The sequence below is a fragment of the Macrotis lagotis genome, chromosome 1 (genome assembly GCF_037893015.1).
Source record: "Macrotis lagotis isolate mMagLag1 chromosome 1, bilby.v1.9.chrom.fasta, whole genome shotgun sequence".
Lineage (NCBI taxonomy): Eukaryota > Metazoa > Chordata > Mammalia > Peramelemorphia > Peramelidae > Macrotis > Macrotis lagotis.
The window spans coordinates 506,730,189-506,755,013 of NC_133658.1; the positions used below are offsets into that span (position 1 = coordinate 506,730,189).

General features: G+C 32.9%; 1 protein-coding gene across 9 annotated transcripts in view; it reads right to left on the reverse strand.

The window, feature by feature from the left end:
- The window catches only part of ITSN1 (intersectin 1), a 322,258-nt gene that overhangs the window by 251,223 nt on the left and 46,210 nt on the right, over positions 1–24,825 (reverse strand). For 8 of the 9 annotated variants that reach the window (XR_012474001.1, XM_074214063.1, XM_074214060.1 and 5 more), the window contains exons 3-6: positions 18,214–18,273; positions 13,716–13,811; positions 8,560–8,623; positions 4,715–4,875 (exon numbers count right to left, since the gene is read on the reverse strand). Coding sequence is in view for 8 of the 9 variants with exons in the window: in XM_074214063.1 (XP_074070164.1) it covers positions 4,715–4,875; positions 8,560–8,623; positions 13,716–13,811; positions 18,214–18,241 (349 nt within the window). In the remaining variant the exon portion in view is untranslated. The remainder of the gene's footprint in view (positions 1–4,714; positions 4,876–8,559; positions 8,624–13,715; positions 13,812–18,213; positions 18,274–24,825) is intronic. The other variant, XM_074214061.1, reaches the window with a different exon arrangement.

A 24,825-nucleotide genomic window follows, 5' to 3' on the forward strand; every position in this document is an offset into this window, starting at 1 on the left:
ATTATGTGAAATATCTTGGACTATTCCCCCTCTCCTTTTTCTTTCTCCCATTCCATTTCCCTTTTTTCTATTGACTCCATTTTTACACCATATTTTTCTTCGAATTCAGCTTTCTTTTGTGCTTCAACTATAAAAGCTCCCTCTACCTGTTCTATTAACTGAGAAGGTTCATATGAGTATTATCACTGTCATTTTTCTATACAGGAATACATGCAGTTCATCCTCATTAAGTCCCTCATATTTCCCCTCTCTCCTCCAATCTCCATGCTTCACCTGAGTCCTGTATCTGAAGATCAAACCTTCTGTTCAGCTCTGGCCATTCCAAAAGGAACATTTGAAATTCCCCTGGTTCATTGAAAGTCCATCTTTTTCCCTGGAAGAGGACATTCAGCCTCGCTGGGTAGTTCATTCTTGGCTGCATTCTAAGCTCTTTTGCCTTCCAGTATATTGTATTCCAAGCCCTATGAGCTTCCAATGTAGGTGCTGCTAAGTCCTGTGTGAGCCTGACTGCCACGCCACGATATTTGAACTGTGTCCTTCTGGCTGCTTGTAATATTTTCTCTTTGACTTGGGAGTTCTGGAACTTGGCTATAATATTCCTAGGGGTTGGTTTTTTGGGATCTCTTTCTCAGGGGGATAGGTGGATTCTCTCCATTTCTATTTTGCCCTCTGCTTCTAGAATATCAGGGCAATTTTCCTGTAGTAATTCTTTGAAAATGATGTCAAGACTCTTTTCCTGATGATGACTTTCAGGTATTCCAATAATTTTTAAATTATCTTTCCTAAGTCTGTTTTCCATATCAATTGTTTTTTTAATGAGATATTTCACATTTTCTTCTAATTTTTCATTTTTTTGGTTTTGAAGATTCCTGATTTCTGGTAAATTCATCAATCTCCCTGAATTCTATTCTTTGTCTGAAGGATTTGTTCTCCTCAGAGAGTTTCCTTATCTCTTTTTCCATCTGGCCAATTTTGTTTTTTAAAGCATTCTTCTCCTCAATAACTTTTTGAACTGTTTTATCCATTTGACTTAAGCTGGTTTTTAGCATGCTATTTTCTTCAGCATTTTTTTGGATTTCCTTGACTAAGCTGCTGACTTCATTTTCATGTTTTTCTTGCATCTCCTTTCTTTTCACATTTTTTTCTTCCAACTCCCTCATTTGATTTTCAAAGTCTTTTTTGAGCTCTGTCATAACCTGAGCCCAATTTCTGTTTTTCTTGGAGTCTTTAGATGCAGGAGCTTGTGCTTCCTCATCTTCAGACTGAGTATTTTGATCCTTCTTGGGCTCATTTGCAAAATATTTCTCAATAGTCTTCCTCTTATTTCTCTGCTTGCTCATTTTCCCAGCCTGGGCCTGGTTTTGGGGTGCTTCCTGAGCTTTTGGGACACTCCCACAAGGATCTCAGTGTGTGAGGCTCTGTCCTCCCTCCTGGTCTGTGAATGACCATAAGCACCCCCCTCTGCCATGGGGCCGAGGTGGGGGGGCCCTGTTGTTCTATTGGGGGGGGGGCCTAGACTGTGATCAGGATCTGAATGTGGTCAGAGCCCCAGAGTCCTGTTGCAGGGGCAGAGGACAGAGCTCTGCAGTCTCTCTCTCTTCACTCCCCTCCCTCAGCTCAATGGGCTCATGCCCTGGAGGCTCCTGCTTATTCCTCCTTCTGTTTCTGGGTCTGGGCTGCTGAAAGACCAAGCTGCTGGCTGTGTGCCCTGAGGGCTGGGCTCCACGTGCTTGCTCTGGCAGAGGTCCCCCGCTGTTTCCCCACTTTGTGCCCGGTGCTCCCCAGGGTGCAGCTCAGGAGACTCCCCCGCTGCTGTGAGAGCTGTGGCTCCCAGCTCCCTGGGGCTACCTCCTGGAGGCTGCAGCTCTTTCGCTCTGGAGGGCTACCCCTCCGGCAGGTCGCCCCTCCGACCCCAGGGAGCAGAGCCTTTCTGCTCTTTTCCAGGTTACCTTGAGTAGGAGAACTGCCTCACTGGGTCCCTTTGTGGGTTCTGTCTTTCAAAAATTTAGTTAGAGTCCTTAGCTTATGAGTTTTATCAGAGAGCTCCTAAGACTTGATCCCTTCTTGTCACCATCTTGGCTCCCTATTTTCACTTTTTAAAACTTGTTTTGTGATTTGTTTTCTTTCTCATGATTTTCCCCCCTTTAGTTCTGGTTCTTCTTTGATAACAAGAATGATATGGAAAAGTGTTAAACATAACTGTAAATGTATAACCTATGTCAGATTACTTGCTGTCAAAGAGAAGGGGAAACAAGGGAGGATGTCAAAATGTGGAGCTCAAAATCCTACAAAAAAATTAAAGTTGAAGACTTTTTTTTCAAGTAAGTGGATAAAATAAAAGCAATAAAATTTTAAAAAGAGATTATCAGAGAAAACTGCTCCAATCTAAGATATTAAGAAAATAATTAAGAAACTGAAAGAATCCATCAATTACTTCTTGAAAAAGATCCCAAGCTGAAAACTCCCCAGAAAGTTATAGTCAAATTCCAGTGTTCTAGTGTCAAAGAGAAAAAGCTTCAAGTAGCCAGAAAAAAAAAATAATTCAAATATTGTAGAACCACTGTCAAGATCACTTAAGATTTAGCAGCTTCTACATTAAAGAAGTGGAGGATTTGGAATATGATATTCCAGAAGGCAAAAAAGCTAGGAATGCAATTAAGGAAAATAAAGGAGTATAATTCTTCAGGGAAAAAATGGATATTTAATGAAATAATGGATTTTTCAAGAATTATTCATTAAAAATCAGAGCTGAAGAGAAAATTTGACATTTAAGCTCTTTAAGACTCATAAAAAAGTAAACATGAAAGAGTAATTATAAGAGATATTGTAAAGTTATGCTTTTCATACTCCAATAAGAGTACAGAGATGATACATGGAATTCTTAAGAATTTTATCATTATTAGAGCAGTTAAAAAGAGTTTATAAAAAGAGAAAACATGGGTGTTGGTCAGGTCATGGGAAGAATCTCAAAAAAAACAAAGGAATAAAAAAGAGGAATACACAGGGGAAAGGATAAAGTAAAAGAATGGGGTGCACAAGGAAGAGCTTTTACAGTGGAAACAAAAATGAGAGTAGCTTGAACCTTATTCTCATAAGAATTGGTTCCGAGATGAAAACACACAATCAGCTGAGCATTTTCATAGGAAAATAGGAGAGGAAGGGGGTAAGAGAAAAGCTGGGGGGAGGGGAGAGGAATGATAATAGGTAGGGTGAATTTAAAGGACAGTGGTTAGAAACAAAATAGACTTTCAGGAAGGAGAGGATAAAAAGAAAAGAAAAAAGTGACACAGGGAAATACACAGTAAGTATAATTGTGATTATGAATGGAAAGAGCTCGTCCTTTAAGAAGAATCAGATAGCAGAATGGATTAGAAACCAATATCCAATAATATGTTGAAACTTTAAATAGAAAATACATATTCAGGATAAGAAATCAGACTTCAACAATATGTTTTTTACAAGAGACACACTTGAAATAGTGTTAAATAAAGGGCTGGTGAAAGATGTAACATGACTCAGTTAAACTAAAAAAAAAATGCAAGAATAACAATCAAGACCTCACACAAAGCAGAAACAAAACTGAGCAAAGTTAAAAGGGTTAATCAGGGAAATTAAATTTTGTGAAAGGAAAGTAGATAACAAATACCTGAAATAAATTTTTATACTAGTTTCTCTGCTAAAAGTCTCATTTCTCAAAATTATTGGTGACTAGAACTGAGTTAAATTTATAATATGTCATTCCCCAACTGGTAAGAGGTCAAAAGATATGAACAGGCAGTTTTTAGAAAAAGAAATCAAATTTATCTATAGTTATATGAAAAAATGCTCAAAATCACAATTAATTAGACAAATGTAAATTAAAAGAAATCTCCCACCTACCAGAAGTGACAATGCTAGAGGAAATGAGGGAAAAACAAGTAAAATAAAGAACTACTGGCGGAGTAGTGAACTATTTCAATCATTCTACAGAACAATTTGGAACTACACCAAAATGGCTATAAAACTATTACCCCACATTTGACCTAGCAATATTACTAAGTCTGTACCCCAAAGAGAAAACAGATAAAGGAAAAGGAATTATATTTTCAAAAGTACTTAAAGCATTGCTTTTTTTATGATGGTAAAGAATTGGAAATTGAGGGGATGCTCATCAATTGGGGAGAATGGCTGAACAAATTTTGGAAACTGAGTATGATAAAGACTGTTTTGCTATGGGAAATGATGAAGGGGTGGTTTCACCAAAACATGGTTAAGACCTATATAAATTGATACTAAGTGAATTGAGAAGAACCAGAAGATCACTGTGCATGGTAAAAGAAATATTATAATTATGATCAACTCGGATACACTTGGATACTTGGATTAAAACAATGGTCCAAGACAATTCCAAAAGAAACATGATGAAAAAAATGCTATCTACCTCTAGAGAGAGAGAAGTGATCAACTATATGCAAAATGAAGTATTATTTTCTCATTTTTAATTTTTTTTACTGAAATATGGCTAAAATGGAAATGCTCTGTATTATTTCATAAGTTTAAGTGATTATCATATTGCTTGTATTTTTATATTGTTAACTAGTATGAATATGCTTCTCATACCATCCATGACAGATCTATTTTTTCCAGAATAGATAAAATATACCTTGAATTACCATATTACACTCAAGGAGAAACATAGAAATTAACATAAAAGTTAAGTCATTTTCAGACTTACCAAATGTGGGTGCACCAGAAATAGCAACAGGTTGCTGTTTCATGACAGGAGGAAGTGCAGTGGGTAGCTGATAACCTTGGAGCTTCAGTTTGATAAGTTTCATTGCTATAGAAAATTCTATCTGATCCATTCTCCCATCATTGTTCATGTCAGCTAGTGCCCTGAAATTCAATGCCATGAACCTTTTTAAAAATTGTAACTTTAAGAAATCTTTTTTTAAAGCACTAAAAACTAAACCCCCAGATCCCTTAACACTCTGCTAAGTATCCCAAACCTCCAAATTGTAAGTCAAGTTGATTACTTATCTTACAAATAATTTAAATCTATAGTATTGTCAAAGTATCTCTTTAAAAAAAAATTTTGAACTATTCTTGATTTAGTTGTGCTTTCAAAATATAAAAATATATAACCAATATAGTGTTAAAAATGGTTTTTCAAACTAAAAATAAAAACAGCTTAAATATCAGTCCAACTATAAGACTATCTATACTCTGGACATTGTAAAGAACTTAAATATGGACAACATATTTCTAAAGATATTTAGCAAAAATTGTACCAACTCCCTGCAGGGTTCTGCAAACCACACCATAGGACATTACTTTTTCATTCACAAGTCAATGCTTCCACAGCTAGTACAGTTAACTTCTTTTTAGACTCTAGCCCTTTGTGTCTTAGCAACACAGTGACTGTGCTATTGTAAATGGTACTACAACATAAATTGTCCAAGTAACAGCAAGAAAATGGGGTTTCATGAAAAATAGCTTTTTTCAAAGCATAATGAACAAAAGAGAGCACCTGCAGAGATGATGAAAACAGTACAGTGGCTGCCACTACTTTCTGCAATTGGAAACCATCATTCAGGATGTCCCAAAAGTCCTAGTGCATTTTGAGGCTGTGCTAAGACTTTTAGTACACCAATTACAAAGAAAAATTAGAAATACTCATAATCTGTTTAAAATATTTGTTTTTTTATAAGAATACTCATTTAGATTCATTGACCCTACAAGAAAGTCAAGATTTAGCTGGCCATCAAAAATAATTTTATTTGAAACATTTTACTTATAACATGAAAAACACAAAGAATAACATGTGTGTAACAGAGAAAAACCTCCGAGTAACATAGATTTCTAATGAGGAAATCTGGATTTCAGATTCAGCTCTGTCACTTGGTAGTTATGTAGCCTTGGGTAAGTAATTTAAATCTTTCTCAGCCTCTGTTTCCTCAAGAACAGAACTAAAGACCCTTAGATTGTTTGTGCCTGGGCTCATTGTGAGAATCAAATGAGAAAATGTATGTTGATTGCATTGTAAAAATAAAATGTTATACATTAAAAAAAAAAAACAGGGGCAGCTAGGTGGCGTAATGGATAGAGCACCGGCCCTGAAATCAGGAGGACCTGAGTTCAAATCTGTTCTCAGATACATAATAATTACCTAGCTATGTGATCTTGGGCAGGTCACTTAACCCCACTGCCTTCTAAAAAAACTTAAAAAAATAAAGAAAAATAAATAATAAAAACAAGAAAAATACCAAGAAAAGGAATATCTTAAAGCTGAAAATGTCAAAATAACATACATATTAAAAGAAAAAAATTCAATTGTCTAGATACTCCTGGTATAATTACAGTTAACTTATCAAAGTTCATACTTATCAAGAATAAGTACAAACTGGACATCTTGCCTTAAAAGGAGTCCAGCATGAGAAGTTAAATTTGAAGCTCATATTAAAAACTAGTACAACAGAATTACATATGTGATATTCACCAATGATTAACATTTTCCCTAAAAGTGAAGGAGCATAGACAACAAAAATTAAAACTCAACACTAGGCTGTAACATTAAGAAAGGTGATCAGTTTACAAAGAAAAAATATGGCTACCTAGTTCCTAGTTACAAGGCTATTTCTACTTACTTTTGCTCAAGATAAGAAATCATAGACTTTATTGAAACAATGATTAATTCTCAGGGGACCATGCCAGAGCATCAGGGGAATAATAGAATTCAAGTACTGCAAAAATTGGTGCTGTAAAGAATCTTGGCTAGGCAACAAAGATTTTAAAGACTGATTAGCATCACCCAGTATTTAAGCTTCCAACTACCACTTCTTGGAATCTGATTTAAGCTTGGCAAAAAACAGCTTTAAAGGGCTGGGAACAGGCACATGGAAATTCATAGAAGATTCTGAGTGACTCACTCATGTTTTGTAAAAAAAAGAATTGCAAAAAATCAAAACAGAACAAACCCTAACTGTACAGAACTAGAATTTTTTTTCTTTCCTAATACTTTTTCATAAGAAGAATTCAGAAAACATTCCTATAGATAATTGGGAAAGTTGAATATAGACTTAGTAGTATTTCAAGTGCCTGTGTGAATATTAAATTAAAAACATTTTCTTCTTTCTGTCAAAAAATATGTTTTTGGATTACTAAGGAGAAGCACTAAACTAACCTTCAGTGTTGGGAAAGACCTACCCAAAAAACAAAACAGAGAAGGTCTCAAAATATAAGTGACAAAGATATTCTCTTCATTTAAATTTAAACTGGAAGGTAAATCCCTTGGAAACTTTTAAAAAATGTATATAAATCTGGCTTCAAGCATGGAGCTAGTAAGAAAATGTTGATGGATTATTTTTCATGTTACATTAGCTTGGAATTCCACAACTAAATAAGCAAAATATTTCTCATGAGAGAAAACAATAAATTAAATGCTGAGAAAATACATTTTAGGTATAAAATATTTCAGATTTTCTGAGTGAAGAAATGAACAGCTAATCTTGCTCAAATTATTTTGCTTCCAAGCTGAAGTACTGTCCTCTATCTGACCTTGGTTCACAGAATGTTAGTTCTAGCAGCAAGGGATTTACACTGGTGTTCTGGTAAAACCATATGTATTATTTTAACTATATAAAAGAGACAACTATCTCTGAATTCAGACAAGATACTTAATTACGTAATTATACAAAATACATCCGCAAAAAATTATTAACTAAGTATGTTGTACTTTCATTTTGCAATCTTATGTGAAAATGCTAGTTTAACTCCTGAATCTTACAAAGAGAAAAAAAGACTACAATGATCAGTTGTTTTAGAAATCAGGAGGCCAAAGAGACAGAGAAGCTACGGTTAGTCAGCAGCGTAGCAGAAGCAGAAAGAGGATTTACAAGTAAGATTCACAAAGAAGGGTTAAGAAGGGGACCTCAGAAAGCATTCTAGAACAAATATCTCGATTTACTTATGAAGAATCAAGGTCTAGGGAATTTCAGTTCTCAAGGTCACACAGATCATGAGTATCTCGGGGGGGGGGGGGGGGGCTGCACCTGATCCTCTGACACCTCTGAGTCTCTGTTTTTTCTTATGTTTTATATTTTCTCCCCAGAATCCAGATTCTTGCTTCCTAGTCTAGGTTCATGCCAACATAGAGAACACTACTTACTGCCTCTCAAAGAAAAAACATTTCTAAATTCAGATTTACTGTGGGGCAATACACTAGAGTCTTAATTACTTCTTAAAGATTTTTTTACCCAAAGTAGTTAAAGGATAAATAAATACCATGGTACTTAAAAATCTAATAATTATTTGGAAAACTCATTCCCAAATGATTCTTTCCCCAAAAGACAACAATATAAGAATTTATTTTTTAAAAGAAATTGGTTTCAATCAATAAAGAATTTTTTCCACATATAGGTCAATAAGAGTAGGCAGGTTCCTTTATTATTGAAAATGGTTGTTTAAAGAGTAAATTCAAGACATAGGATATTTGACTGAATTTTGGTCTTATTATACAACTGTCACCCAAAACAAGTGAAAACATTTTTGACATATATTAGCACACATTTTTCAACTTACCATATCTGTGCTAAAACAGGTTGAGGTAACCCAGATTGAAAAAAAAAATTTCTAGCTTGATCACCTGTAAATAAAAAAAAAGACTGTTTCAAAAAAAAAGTAAAGTCATCAGAAACTGATCAAAGCAAAACTATTCAAAATAGAAATGCAAATTTAAGTAAGATGTCAAAATTCTTATAAAGACTGAACTCATTTCCTTCTAATATGCAAAGGAAAAGACCAAAATAAAAAAATAAGCATACATTTACTTCACAATACTCTTTTGGGTTTCTTTTTAAACAAATTGAAGGCCATCTTGTCATTTTTTCAAAAAATAACATGTTCACATCATGATTGTGCCACATTTTGGTAATTTCCAGAATATTTCAAACTTTTTTTCATCATTTTTATGTTGTGATTAATGATCTTTGATGTTACTATTATAACCATGAACCATACCCATAATAACTTAGTGGTAAAATGCTATGTACTCCACTGACCAGCAGTTGGTTCTCCATCTGTCTTCCTCCCCTCAGGCTTCCCTATTCCCCAAGACACAAAAATACTAAATAATAATAATAATAATAATAATAATACATAAATTTGATTGATAAAGCAGTGGAAGGGTTTGAGAGGTTGATTCCAATTTTGAAAGAAGTTATACTGTGTAATACAATGATCCAAGATAATTCCAAAAGACTTATGATGGAAAATGACAGACATATCCAGAAAAAGAGCTATGAAGTCTAACTGCAAATCAAAGCAGACTATTTTCACTTCTTTTGTTTTTTTTTCTTTCTTCTGGTTTTTCCCTTTTTCTCCTTATTCTTCATTCACAACATTATTAATATAGAAATATATTTAAAATGAATATACACATTAAAAAAATTCTGCTGTGGATAAAATGCTATTAATCAGCATCACATATCACAGAGAAATCTTTTGTGAAAGGAAGAATCAATCAATGTGACAAATTTCATTGTTGTCTTATTTTAAGAAACTGCCACAGCCACCCTGATCAGTCAGTAGCTATTGAGACAAGATCATTCATCAGCAAAAGAATTATAACATGGTGAAGGCTGATGATAGTTAACATTTTTTAACAATACAATACTTTAATTAAATATATACATTCTTTTAAATAAAACATAAAAGTTACATCTATATAAAATATATACATACTAAATAAATATATACAATTTTTTAGACAAAACACCATAGCACACTTAAGATTACAGTATAATATAAACTTAACTTTTATATACACCTTGGTTAAACCAAAAAATTTGTGACTTACTTATACTGTTATATTTGTTTTATTCCAAAAGTATGAAACCAAACCTACAACATCTCTTGAGGTATACCTGTATTCACTCACTAAATGGTTTACAAATGTTTGCCTGACACAATTATACTTATTAATTCCACAATAAAGAATATTTATCATTAAAATACAGCTCTTAATATCTGCTTAAAGAACAAAATTAATGCATTTCTTTTTGCCTTTTACGAGTTTGTGAGCCAGAGAAAATTTAAGACTTGATGTATACTTTCTCTCCAAAAAATATTATTTCTAAATAAACCCTGACACATAAACAGAAACTGATGGAAAAACTGAAAAGTTTAGGAAAAAAGAAGTTCAGAATAGCAACTTCTACAACATGGCCCCAGTGTTCCAAATGGATACACAACTAAACTATAAGATTACATAATAAAACAATTAAAGGACAATAAGGCAGAGGTATCTTTCAAACTTATGACTAAGGAGAAAATTCTTAACTACTCAAGGAATCAAAATATAGAAAGCAAAATTATTTGATTATATGAAGTTGAAAGGTATGAAGATAATATGAAGAACAGCAATATAATGAGGATAATAGGGAAACTAAAAATGGGGAAAAATATTTTTATCATATTTCTGATAAAAAAAATCTAATATTTGGGGCAACTAGGTGGCGCAGTGGATACAGCACTGGCCCCGGAGTCAAGAGTACCTGAGTTCAAATCCGGCTTCAGACACTTAATAATTACCTAGCTGTGTGGCCTTGGGCAAGCCACTTAAACCCCATTTGCCTTGCAAAAACCTAAAAAAAATAATTCTAATATTCAAGATACACAGAAAAGTAACATAATTATAATAATCATTCCCTAATAGCTTAATCAAAAATTAGGAACAAATAGTTCTGAGGAAAAAAATTGTAAACCATTTTTTAATATTTAAGATTGCTCTAAATCTCTAATACAAAAGAACTACAAATCAAATCAATCATGAAATTTCACTAGACTTATTTTCACTCTAAGAAAACTCTCAGGGAAATAGATGAGGATAGGGATTATTAGGAAATTAATATGATGAAAAACAAAAGGCTATCAATAAAATATAGAGAAACAAAAAGAGACAGAGAGAGATAAACAGAAAAGGCAGAAACAGAGAATGAGAATATTTTCCCCAACCTCAAAACTAACCACTTAAAATTTAGGGCACTTACTGATGTAGCAAAATCTTTTAGCATAGTGAATTATTATAAAATTTAGTATGGTGAATAACTATATAACCAGCATAGTGAATAATTTAATAATTAATCTGCCCCATTCTTATTAAGCCAACTTCTGTTGAGTATTCAAATAAATATAAATTAAATACACAAAGATGGGAAATTTAGACAGAATAGCAAAGTAATATCAATAATAAAAAAATGATCAATCCCTATGAGTAAAAATGCATCACGGAAAAGGTAAACCAAAAAGCTCAGAAGGAACATCCCATTCTACTTCCATCACCATATGGGGCAGTTAGACTTCATTAACTTAAAAATCTTCAGCTTGTTCATACAAAAATGTTGAACAATAATTTTTTTTTATACTTACTATGACTCCAGTCCCTGATTCCTTCCCTATTTTCCAGGTCTATTAGTCAACTTCAGTCTAACTTTCCAATCTTACTCAGTCCTGACTCAAAGGCCAGTCATTTCAACAACCGTAATCATTTTGATTTTTTTACTGATTCTCAACACATTCTATATAACAAATATTTTGAAAGTCTTTTCTTTGCTCTTCTCCTTTACTCTTTCCCTCTCAGCAAATACTTTCAACTCTTCATTTACTAAGAAAAGAGAAGACATCAAGTATGAATCTACTCAGTTCCCCTCCTTATCTCTCTCAATGTTGTCACCCATTCTAACTTCTCCAGTTATTAAGAAAAACTCCTTCTCTTTGCCATCTATCATCAAAACCATTCCCTGAAAAACTCTGATCAACCAATTATTTATCTTAAGCATCTTCAACTTCCTCTCTACCAGTATATCAAGAGAAATCTTAGGTCTGACCCTTGTGAAACAGTGCAAAAAATCCCACCAAAAATGAAGAAAAAAAAATCCTCATTGGACTCTCTCTATTCCTAGTTTCACAGTCAAACTTCTTAGAAATAGTAGTCTATATTCATTGCTTCTACTTGCTGATCAACCCACTCATTTTTCAAATCTTTTTTGATTTTGCTCTGGTACTCAATCCTCTTTCGAAATATCTCTATGTTAATAATTCATAATTAAAAATATTGGACATTTTATTGTACTTGTATTCCTTGACCTCACACTATTAACTACAGCTGCCTCTCCATCCACTTTGGTTATACTATGCTTTCATGATTCTCCTTTAAATTCAAAGTCCACTCCTTCTGTCTCTTTTCTCATCTTCTCCCACTCTAAATAGATATGACTATTACCTAAGATTTTGTCCTTGCTCCTCCTCTTTTCTTTTTTAACATGCCTTCCCTTGATATCATCTCCATTCCCATGACTTCAATTAGCAGTTTTAAATAGATGACTCTCAGATACATGTATATATATGTTCTTTATATATTCATCCTAATCACTATTTAGAATTCTAATCCTGTAACTCTGACTATTTGAATATTCCTTCATTTATTTGGCATACTTGCTTATGTGAAACATACAAGATGCTGACAGAGGCACAGCACTTAGCTGTGATATACATTTCCTGTTCTCCATGAAATTTACACTCTATTAAGGAGGAAGACATAACTAAAAAAAAAAATTATACTATACAACATTATATGATAAGTTCATTAAAGTGCTTCAAAATAAAATTTCATATTAATGTCTAGGGGAGGAGGTCATAATTAAGACTTCAAGGGGAAGACAGTATTAAATTAGACTTTAAAGGATGGGTGATAATTCAATAAGTGAATATATGAAAAATGAAAAATCTAAGAAAAATGAAAAAAGATGAACACATGAGGGGCAGAGTTAAATAGAATTGTTCTAATTGTAGTGCTATGTCAGGATCTCAAAATCATGTTGTATAAAGCTAAATTTCTCTCTCCTAAAAGAAAATCTCAACCTTCTCTATGTCTGTTGCTCACAAAAGACAATTTTCCCAATCCCCCAGGTTCAAAATCTAAGTGATATTTTTTACTTTTTCTTTTCCCATCAAATCAAATTAAGTATTGAATCCCGCTGATCCTAATTCTATAATATTCAGTTTTATCTATCTAGTCATATTAACCAAATTAATTGTTTCCTACATTAGACTACCGAAATAGCCTCCCAACTATTCTCTCTTTCATCAGAATATGCCCACTTTAATACAACATTCCACTGCTTTCACTGCTCTTATTAACCTATTCAAAATATTTAAAATTCTAAATAGTCATACTGAATAAAATAATTCTTAATCATAGTCTTTTAATGTCCATCATAATCTGGCTCTAAACCACCTTTTCAAATGCTCCACATCCCATATTTTATTCTATGCAATAATAGTTACTTCAAGGTACAGGCTGTTCCTCAAGTTTATGCTATTCTCATTTCTGAGTTATCCTGATTTCTGTGTTTTTGTTCATACTTCTCCCACATGTCTGAAAATGTTCCACCTAATCTAATTCTGTATTTATTATATTATCTCTTTCATCAATTATTTGTATTTATGTATGTTATCCTGAACTAGAGAATAAATTCCATAACTTAATATCTTTGCATCTCTGGTATCTGATGCATGGAAATCAATGAATAAGTGTGTTTTGAATTGAATGGAGAGAAAAAGATAGGCAAAATGACTTAGTGGATTAGAAACTGTTATATTCCAGAGTTTTAAATAATTTTTTTTCACAACACACATACCATTAACAAAGAATAAAATACAAAAATACTGTATACAACTACCAGTAATAAACCCAGATGTTGGCTTGAGACTATGGAACTGCTGATCATGCTTTGCTCTTTCTTCTACAGTTATGGCCCAAATATCCAGGCTACCTGTAAATCAATAAGAAAAAAAGAAATGGAGAGGAATGTTACTTAACTGTACTATTTCTCTAAGCTTCTGAACTACTTTAAAAACTTTAAAAGATATGTGACTTCAACAATGTTGGAATACTGCCTGATACAAATCATAACTTCTCTCACGCTTTTTTCTTACAAGTCTTTATTAGTTATAGTGGCTAAAAAAGTTCACTGCATAGAGATCAATCTTGTAGAGATGATCCTCATAAAGCTTGGCTTGGTTGATCATCAGGACAGACAGCACAAGCTCCTTACTAAAAATCTTTCTAGCTTTACTGGATCTGCCCGGGCTTGTGCAAAGCTGATAATCCCTTCTGCAACCCAAGATCACACATACATGCCATGACGAGAAATAAGAGTGGGACTTATGAGAGGACAATGTTATAAGCAATCCTAAAATAGGTGAAAAAAGGAGAAATTTGTTTTGGAAAATTAGGTATTTATAAAATTAGGTATTTATAAAACTTTCATATAAAAATAGCCAAATGAATCAAAAGATTTTAAGAAACTTGCTCTACAATATTAAGCAGAACTGCATGAAGTAAAGAAATTTCATCAACTCTCCCCTAATTTCATTCAAACTTGTCAGTAATTTATTTAAATAAATATATGTACAAGATAATGAATTTCTTTCAATATCAAACACTTTAGGTAGGACCAATTGTCCTCAGAAGCAGAATTTGACTTCTAAATAATTTTTTTTTTAGGTTTTCGCAAGGCAAACATGATTAAAGTGGCTTGCCCAAGGCCACACAGCTAGGTAATTATTAAGTGTCTGAGACTGGATTTGAACCCAGGTACTCCTGACTCCAGGGCCGGTGCTTTATCCGCTATCCCACCTAGCTGCCCCCACTTCTAAATAATTTTAAGCCAAAAGAAGAAGCATTTTCAATCTGCTTTGGTTGTAGCTGCTGACTAAAACCTCAGATAAAATTAATTTCATTGATCATTAGGATGACCTATACAAAAGAAAGCTCCATCATAGTTTATGTTAATTATACTTGCAGCAACCAAATGTCTCACATTTTTGAAAGGAGTTCTAAATCCAAATGTCATACCTATATTTCAAATATTTTGATTCGCTGTTGATAAAAACCACCAAAAAATTATTTGATCAACCACATGTTCTGATTACTGGTTTGAAATATCTAGTCACCATGCTTAAATTATGTCAATGCCTCAGTGATGGGCCTAATCTAATATAGTTTCAAACAAATGGAAAACATAGGGGATGGTATAAACTTTCCAAAATGTTAGGTTTTAAAAATCTCTGAAATAAAAGGTATAAGGAATTTGACAGATTAAAAAATATTTGAAGCTACAGAACACAAAATAAAAAATAAAAAAAGATTCTAAAAACAACACAGCCCTCTCCTTTGCCTTAGAAGACTTAGAGGACAAAATATATAAAATTTGACTCTAAACTGTATGTAATCTTGAGCAAGTCATTCAAATGTCCTGGGTCACTGTTTCTTCAGTGGTAAAATAAGGGGATTAGAGTAGATAGCCTCTGTGGTTCCTTCTGATTTAAGATTAATAATAATAACAACAACATTTATGCAGTGTTTTTAAGATTTAAAAACTATTTGGCAAAAATATCATCTCATTTGATTCTCTCCACAGTGAGAAAGATTCTATGATTATTCCCATTTCACACATGGGAAATTAAGTAAGAGAGAAGTAAAAGGGGATTTGCCTGAAGTCACACAACCCAGCAAATATCTCAGACAGGATCTAAAGTCAAGTATCCCTTGTTCCAAATCCCTAACTCCATTACAGTTATTCCTAACATCATTCTAACTCCCTTCCTCCTCCTTCCCCCCCCCCCCCATTACAATATAGTTTAGATAATCTGCAATCTATCCTAGCTTTAGTAAAAGTGATTTCCTGGGGCAGCTAGGTGGCACAGTGGATAGAGCACTGGCCCTGGCTCAGGAGTACCTGAGTTCAAATCTGACCTCAGACACTTAGCTGTGTGGCCTTGGGAAAGCCACTTAAGCCTTGCAAAAAAACTTAAAAAAAATTTTTAAAAGAAGTGATGTCCTGATGTCATTTTTTCTCTTTATATGTAGGCCATCTTCCATGGCTACATTCTCCCTTCTACATCACACCTGCCAAAATCTTCCGTTTCCTTCAATTTCCAATTCCAGCACTATCTTTTCTGCAAAACTTTCCTAAATAATTCTCCATCCTTAAATCTTCTAATAAGGATGCAGGATTTTTCTTGGCCTGAAATATTCTTCCTTTTTCCTTATTGGATTTTAATTTCCCCTATTACAAGCATCTTGAGGGAAAAGACTGAATGGGTAATGCATATTGGTGGAGTTGTGAAATGATCCAATTATTCTGGAGAGCAATTTGGATATGCCCAAAGTGCAATAAAACTGTGACCCTTTCATCCAGCAATGCCAGTACTAAATTTGTATCCCAAAGAGATTACTAAAAAAGGAAAAAGACCCACATATACAAACATATTTATAGCAGTTCTCTTTGTAGTACAAAAGAATTGGAAATTGAAGGGATGTCCATCAATTGAGGAATGGCTAAATAAGTTATGGTTCATGAATATGATGGAGTACTATTGTTCTGTAAAAAATCATAAGTGACCTAACTTCAGAAAAGTCCGGAATGACTTGCAAGAAGTGATGCTGAGAGAAGTGGCCAAAATCAGGAGAACTGTACACATTAACAGCATCATTGTGATCATGTGATGATCAACTATGATGAAACTAACTCCTCTCAACAGTTTAAGGATCATAGACAATCCTAAAATAACAGTGGTAGAAAATGCCATCCAAACCCAAATATGGAGTCTGATTGCAGACCAAAGTATACAATTTTTAAATTTTTAAACTTTCTATTTTTTTTCTTTCTTTCTCATGGCTTTCTCCCCCTTAGGTCTAATTCTTCTTTTACAACATGATTAATATGGAAATATGTTGAACACAATTGTACATGTACAACACAAATCAAATTGCTCACAGACATGGGGGAGAGTGGAGGGAAGAAACAGCAGTAGAAAAATGTGGATTTTAAAAGCTTGCAAAAGGATGAATATGGAAAAATTCTCTGTATTATAATAGGAAAATTTTTTTTAAAAGACTAAGTGAGTTAAAAAATATTTTTATCATCAACACCTAGAATAGTCTGCCCCTTGAACATAGGAAGCACTTTGTAAATGTACATTGAAAAGAAGTGAATGTAGGATATGGGGACAGCAGCTAAATGTCACAGTCGATTGAGCACTGTGTCTGGAGTCAGGAACCCTAAAGTTCAATTCTGATGCTGGATATTAGTAGTTGTGTGACACTGTATAAGTTACTCATCCTGTCTGCCTCATTTTTCACAACTGTAAAATGAGGAACACAACAGTACCTGGCCTTACAGAATTGTTATAAGGGTCAAATGAGCATAGAAAGCACTTTATAAATTTCTTTCCTCCCACCCACCCTCTTTTTTTCCTCCCTTATTCCCCATTAAGTTCTATTGACACGGGGCAGCTAGGTAGCGTAGTGGATAAAGCACCGGCCCTGGAGTCAGGAGTACCTGGGTTCAAATCTGGTCTCAGACACTTAATAATTACTTAGCTGTGTGGCCTTGGGCAAGCCACTTAACCCCATTTGCCTTGCAAAAACCTTAAAAAAAAAAGTTCTATTGACACAGATTTCTGTAATTAGATAAAAAAATCTTTTGGTAAAAAAAAGTTCAAAGGATAAAAACAACAATCCTACTACTATTTTTAATACATACCAAATACCAGTAATGCTAGGCAACTCATAGAAATACTTACAACCCCAAAGCATCCCAATTTTATATTTCAAACTAGATATTAAGATAGTTTTACCAAAAGGATATTACACTGATATGATATTAATCTGATAATGAATCAGTGGAAAAGAAGTTTTCAGTACTTTGGGGATACATATTCTGAAGATCCTGAATGCATTCTATTTCATACTGAGACAGAACAAAATAGAAAAAGGAAAAAAAGTTATTAATTCTAAAATAAAATATTTCAAGTATTCATTAATGTAGGTAAATCATCCTTCAAAGTAGATCAAAATACTTCCTTATTCATACTAGATAGTCTTTCAAATAAACAGACCCTGGGACAACTAAACAGCAAAGTATATAGAGCACCAGCCCTGGAGTCAGGAAAATCTGAGTAGAATTCTGGCCTCAAAAAAAAATAATCATTAAAAATCAAAATAAATTAATCAAATAAACAGACCTTGCCAGAGCTTGTATTCAATTAATATAACTTTCATGACCCCCAAAATCAACTTCACACTATGATGAGAAGTTGAGAAAATGTTTGTGTAGTCCTTTCCTTCAAGTACTTTGCAACTTGCTAGAGAAAAATCTGAAAACTTACCACCAAAAGATGTTGGAAACTGAGCCATGCTTCTGTCACTTTTAGCTCACTACTGGAAGCCTGAAATTAAAAATGAAACCATTAAGCTTATGTAGACAATTATATGAATATATTTCATAAATAACTGATTACTATTTACATAATCTAACATGGAAAAGCACAACACAATATTTTATAGAAATTTTAATAAAAGTATAATGATACTAGTATTCATTTAGGATATGATGACATTTCCTCATGTGTTATTACTACTTGTGTTATCATTCATTTGACTGTCTTTATGGAAGCATTGTAAACAGAAATATTTCCATGGACACATTTTGTACAATCAAGTAAATTATCTTGAAACAGGCAATATTTTCTGAAGAAAAGGAGCATTAAGCTAAAGTGTCACCAGTATGAGAACTCCCTTCATCACACAATAAAGCCTTCTAAGTCCTTCTGTTCACCTCTAAAGGCATCTCGTAAGGCAAGTGACATTTTATTATTTTTAAATAAAACTTGGTAGGCATCATCACACTCAAATAGAAAAAGTAGGAAAGAAAGAAACATTCCCATTTTCTAGTCTGGCCTGAGGTCACAAAGCAAGTCAATAGAAAAGCAAGCCCTTGAATTCAAGTCAATAAATTCTTAAAAATCTATTTTGTTCTGCTATTATTGTCACTCCTCAAAGTCTGTCAGAAATAAGATAATTTCGAATAGAGTACATAATAATTTGGAAGTGTCACTGAAAAAATATTTATAAATTAAAGTTCTAAAGTTTTTAGGAAATTATTTTTGCTAGTCTTAAAATTCAATCTTTACATTATTGGATTTTGAAAGATATGAGATGTTGCAAAGTGATTTGCCCATATCACCAGTGCAGAAAGCAGCATATCAATCAATGCCTTTTCATTTAGTATGATTGTTGTGTCTTTTCCCATCAATCCTTTGCACGAGACATCCTTCACAACACAGTGTCAAAATGCTTCTGGAAATCACATCTCCATGCTTTATGCCTATTTGATACTGATAATCAGAAGATCACTGAACAATTATTTACTGGGTGAATGTGAAGAGAGGAGTCTGTGAAAATCTAACTATTCTCAGCTAATTTTTATTCAGGAAAATATAAGTGTAAGGAGATCTTTCTAATAAAAATTTCTATAGAAATAAGAAAGTTGGCATTTGCAGTAACAGTTCTTGTTGTCTCTTCAATCACTATTTAGAAGAATCACAGTGTCAGAGAAGACAACAGCAAAAAAACAGAATTGAGGAAAACAAATAAACAGGGAAATTACATTTGACCAAAAGGTACCAACAGTAATTTACATTACTATATACACAACAAACGAAAAACCATCTAGATAAAAGGAAAAGTTAAATGGCAGCTGATGATAGTGTAGCCTGAGTGCTAGGCCTAGAGTCAGGAAGATCTGAGTTCAGATCTTCTAAATGTGGGACCTTGGACAATTCACTTAATCTCTGCTTGCCTCAGTTTTCTCAACTGTAAAACAGAAAGAATAACAGAACCTATTTCATAGGGTTATTGTGAGGATAAAATAATATTTGGAAAAATTATCAATAGCATAGTTCCTGGCTCACAGTTGGTATTATGTAAATACTTCTTCCTTTCCTTTTTCCTTCTCTTCCCTTTCCCTAAATGCATAAGAACCTGTTAAAAGATTTTGGGAAAGCAAAGAGGGTCAGGGAAATAGGAGCAGAAAAGCATCTAATCCAAAGCACAGGTGGTAAGCATGTTCCTCCCTCACCACTCTCTTCTTTTATAAAGAGCAGCAAGTAAATAAAAGGGAAAAAAAAATATAAGAGAATAGAATGAAGGGAAATACACAATTAATGACCATAACAATGAATTATCAGTGTAAGCATAACAATGGATGTCAACTCACTCATAAAACAGAAGAGGATAACAGAATGGATTGGAAAGCAGAATCTAATAATGTTCAATTGTTTTTCCTTTTTTTTTTGTTAAAGAAAACATAGTTGAAAGAAAGCTTTGCTCAGTAAAAATAAAGACGAAAATCTGGAGGAAATGCTTCAGCTGAAGCTAAAAAGGAAGGAGTAATAAAACCATCTGGGGACTGTTCCATTTAGGGAATTTGTCTTCATTTTCAGATAGCTTAATTGATCCATAGATAGTCTAAAAGTTGTTCCTCCAACGCGGCAATAGCAAAAACAGACTTAATTAAAAAAAAAACGGGAAAAAGTAATAATGTTTGTCTTTCATTTTCAAAGAAGACCATGACAGAGAGGTGATGCCATGACATTCATGTAAATTGGATTTGAGTGAGGGGGAGGCTGTGCTAAGTCACCAGCCTCACTTTCTCCTCCAGAGCCATCTAGGTCCAATAGCAGATATGGATCAGAACGACTGAAGATATCTGGCCCTGGATGTGAGGGAATCAGGGTTAAGTGACTTGCCCAAGGTCAAACAGCTAGTAAGTGTCAGACTGGATTTGAATTTCCATCCTCCTGATTCCAAGGCCCAGGGAAAAAAGTAGCACAGATAATGAATATAAATAATAAATATGTGCCCACTAAATGATATGGCATCTAAGGCTAAATGAGTTACATAGAGAAATGGAGGAAATAGGACAACTAAGGGGGTATAATGTATACAGCAACAGTCCTGGAGTCAGGAGGACCTGAGTTCAAATCCAGCCTCAGACAATTAATAATTACCTATCTGTGTGACCTTGGGCAAGTCACTTAATCCCACTGCCTTGCAAAAACCAAAAAAAAAATTGTTGAAACTATTTGCCCAATATGCCAATAAAATGGTAAAAAATAAAATTAATATTCACAAAAATAGAAAATACAAAAATTATCAGAAAAGGAAATACAGACTATAACCAATCCAATCTCCAAAAAAGAAACTGGACACGCTAGAAGTGAACTCTGAAAAAAAAAATAATTCTAAGATCAAATGGATATTTAAGTGAATTTTTATCAAACCTTTGAAGTAAAATCAATTCCAATATTACAAAAAAAAGGCAAAAATAGAAAAAAGAAGGAATTCTACCAACTTTCTTCTCTAACAAATATATGACCTTCATAACTAAACTAGGGATTCAAAAAAGAAACTAGAGACCAACATCTCTAAAGAACATTGAAACAAAAATGTTAAACCATAATTTTAGAAAAGAGTTTTCAGCAACATATTCCAAAATGTATAACTATGACCAGATTGGAATTATATTAAAATTGCAGGGGTAGTTCAATTTTAGAAAAACTATAAATATAATTGACTATATGAATAAAAATAACAAAAATCATATGATTAGTAGTAGTTCTAGAAAAAGCTTTTAACAAAACAAAATGTCCATTGGTAAAACTATAAAAAACAAAAGATTAAATGGATTATTCTTTAATATGGTAAGTAGCATTATCTGTAATAGAGATAAGTTCATAGCCTTTCTACTTAAATAAGAGATACAGTAAAGATGTACATTATCACTATTTGACATAATGTTAAAAATTCTTACTGTAGCAAAAATACAATAATAAAGTGAAAAATCTAAGTGAGACAAAGAAAAATAACTGTTGCTTTTCACAGATGATATAATGTTTAACTCAGTGTGCCAGAGAACCAACTAAAAATTAAATGAAACAAACAAAAACTTCAGCAAAGTTATAGAATATAAAATAAAACCATATAAACCAATTTTTCTGTTTATTACTCCCAAAACTCAACAAGATTAGAGACAAATTTTAAAAGAAAAACAAAAGAAACTGTATGTACGCAACTATAAAATATTCTTTACAAAATTATAAACCTAAAAATTGGAGAAATATTCATTTCTCTTGGGTAGGCAGAGCAATTATAACAAAAATAATAACACTACTAAAATCAATGTACTTATTCAAATGCAATATCTGTCAAACTATCATATAATTACTTTACAGAATCAGGGGAAAAAACAACTATGAAATTCATCTGAAGGAATGAAAAGTCACAAATTTCAAGGAAAATAATGGAAAAAAGTGGTAAAAAAAAAAGTAAACCTAGCACATCAGATCTCAAACTACACTACAAGCAGTAGACATTAAAATGACTTGGTACTAGTTAAGTGTCAAAATGGGGGATGTTGTACATGTTTGTATACATGTGTGTATATATATATATATATATATATATATATATATATATATATATATATATAATTTAAATGGATGGATAGACAGATAGTAACTTCCCTGGTTTAGAGGAGAAAATTTCAAATTGATATTTGGAATAAAAGGAAAATATATATATTGCACTTATCAATTAGAAAGATAAAAATATTCTACACAAGGTGTTTCAAAAATCTTAGTACAGTTTTAACCCACTAAAAGTTTAAGTTAAAACTATAACAATATACATATATACCTAAAACTAGCACACTGTTATATTTCAGAGAGAAATGTCTAGGAAGAAAAACTACAAAAACAATGCTGAAAAACCTATAAACATCGTTATCATTTTTATTAGTCTATGGTTTTAAATAAAATATTTGAGGGAGACTAAAAATAATATTTTATTTCAACTATTTTAACCAGGTTGTATTGTTCTTTATAAATAATTCTTTATCTGTGAACTCGTTCTTTATAAATAATTCAATGATAAATATAGATATGACAGTTCATAATTATTAGAGGTTCCAATATAAGGACATCCAAATTAACGATAATTATTTCTACTTTAAACAATATTTTAACAGATTTAGCAACACCATCATGATAGGAGAGTTATTAAGAAAAAATAAATTCATTACCAGCTATAGGGTATTTCATTGAAGAACTTCTATTTGTCATCTTAAACAAAGCTAAACCCTAAGAACTTTTTCTGAAAGGTTCTACCTTCTAAAATTGTGCTACGTACTTCACAGGCAAAGTCTGAAGACAATTTATTCAAATTTGTCATATACCCTTCAATAATGTCAAAACCAAAAATGGATATTATTAGAAATTGAGGTTCTTTTTTTATCTTTCTTTGTAAGAGGCAAGGTTGATGTGAATGAAATTCCATGTCTGATATTTACTACTTCTGTGACCTGAGACAAATTACTTAACCATCATGGTTCAATTTCCCAAGAAATTGGACTAGTTGATCTCTGAGATCCTTGTAGCACTAGAGCTACAATCATACAATCCTAGGTTCCAAAAGAAACATCAGAATAAAAATTTGAGGTCAGATGAATTAGTTTCTTTTCCCAATTTAAATATATATATTTATCTGAAAGCAAGAAACTTTCTTTTGATATCTTGCACTGAGAATATGTTGTTACTTTTTTTTTGGTTTTTGCAAGGCAATGGGGTCAAGTGACTTGCCCAAGGTTACACAGCTAGGTAATTATTAAGTGTCTGAGATCACATTTGAACTCAGGTCCTCCTGACTCCAGGACCAGTGCTCTATCCACTGTGCCACCTAGCTGCCCGTTATGTTGTTATTTTAAAAGAAAAAAAATGTTCTTAGGGGCAGCTAGGTGGCTTAGCGGATAAAGCACTGGCCTTGGAGTCAGGAGTACCTGGGTTCAAATCCGATCTCAGACACTTAATAATTACCTAGCTGTGTGGCCTTCCGCAAGCCACTTGACCCCATTTGCCTTGCAAAAACCTAAAAAAAAAAAAATTTTTTTTTAAAAAAGATAATGGTTTCTATTGGGTGCCAAGCTCAGAAAAGTACAATAAAAATGAAAAACATTCTAAAATGTATTTCATGATATGCTAGAGCTAACTCAACTGGTACCCGCTGTTAAATTTTCAGTGTGAACATTGAAATCCTAAAAAAAAAATCAACAAGCTGGCAAATTAGAAATAAGGACTAGATTTATTATTGTTGTTTTTTTCATTTTCTAGTTTTAAGGAAGTAATAGAGAAAATGTTAATAATACGGTTTAAACTAAAAAGTGAGCAGAACATACATTCTTCCTCCCTCCTCCTCCTCTCATGTTACCCCAAGAATCAGCTGTTACACATTTACTAGCACACTCCATCTCTGTTATACATAGAAAATACCTTCTATCTTCTTCTTGAGAACATAATTCAGAGCAAAGAGATGCCATTTGTACTTAAAATACAATTCATTACCAAATGTAAATCAAATTCTAGTTAAACAGTAAATCAGCATGAACAAAAGTAAACACTGTAAGACAAGAATCCTTTCACCTGAGAAAACATCTAGTCTATAACACTGTTGAACTTGCAAGTCAGAGCAGAAAAAGAAAAGCAATATGCACAGGATAACAATATAGAAATTATTTACAAAAGATAATTGAAAATAAATATTTTGAAGCATTAATCCCATAATGAGTAGAATATTCCCAATAAAACCACTTCAGGGTTAATATTCCTAGAGAAGTTATCTCAGGTTAAGAAATATTAAAGAAAGAACAAACTATTATTCTTAAACTATTTCTAGAAGAAAGCCCCTTGTATTCCAAACAGGTGGCTCACTCTCCTAACTTTTGATAAGACTACTTTTACTGACTAGGAGGACAGTAGACTTTTCCCAAGAGAAACCCCTACATTCCAAAGAATCTCATAAGCCTCTCATTTGATAAGACTACTTTTACTGACTAGGAGAGTAGTAGAAGACCTTGCATACTCAGTCATTATTTCATTTAGATAGAC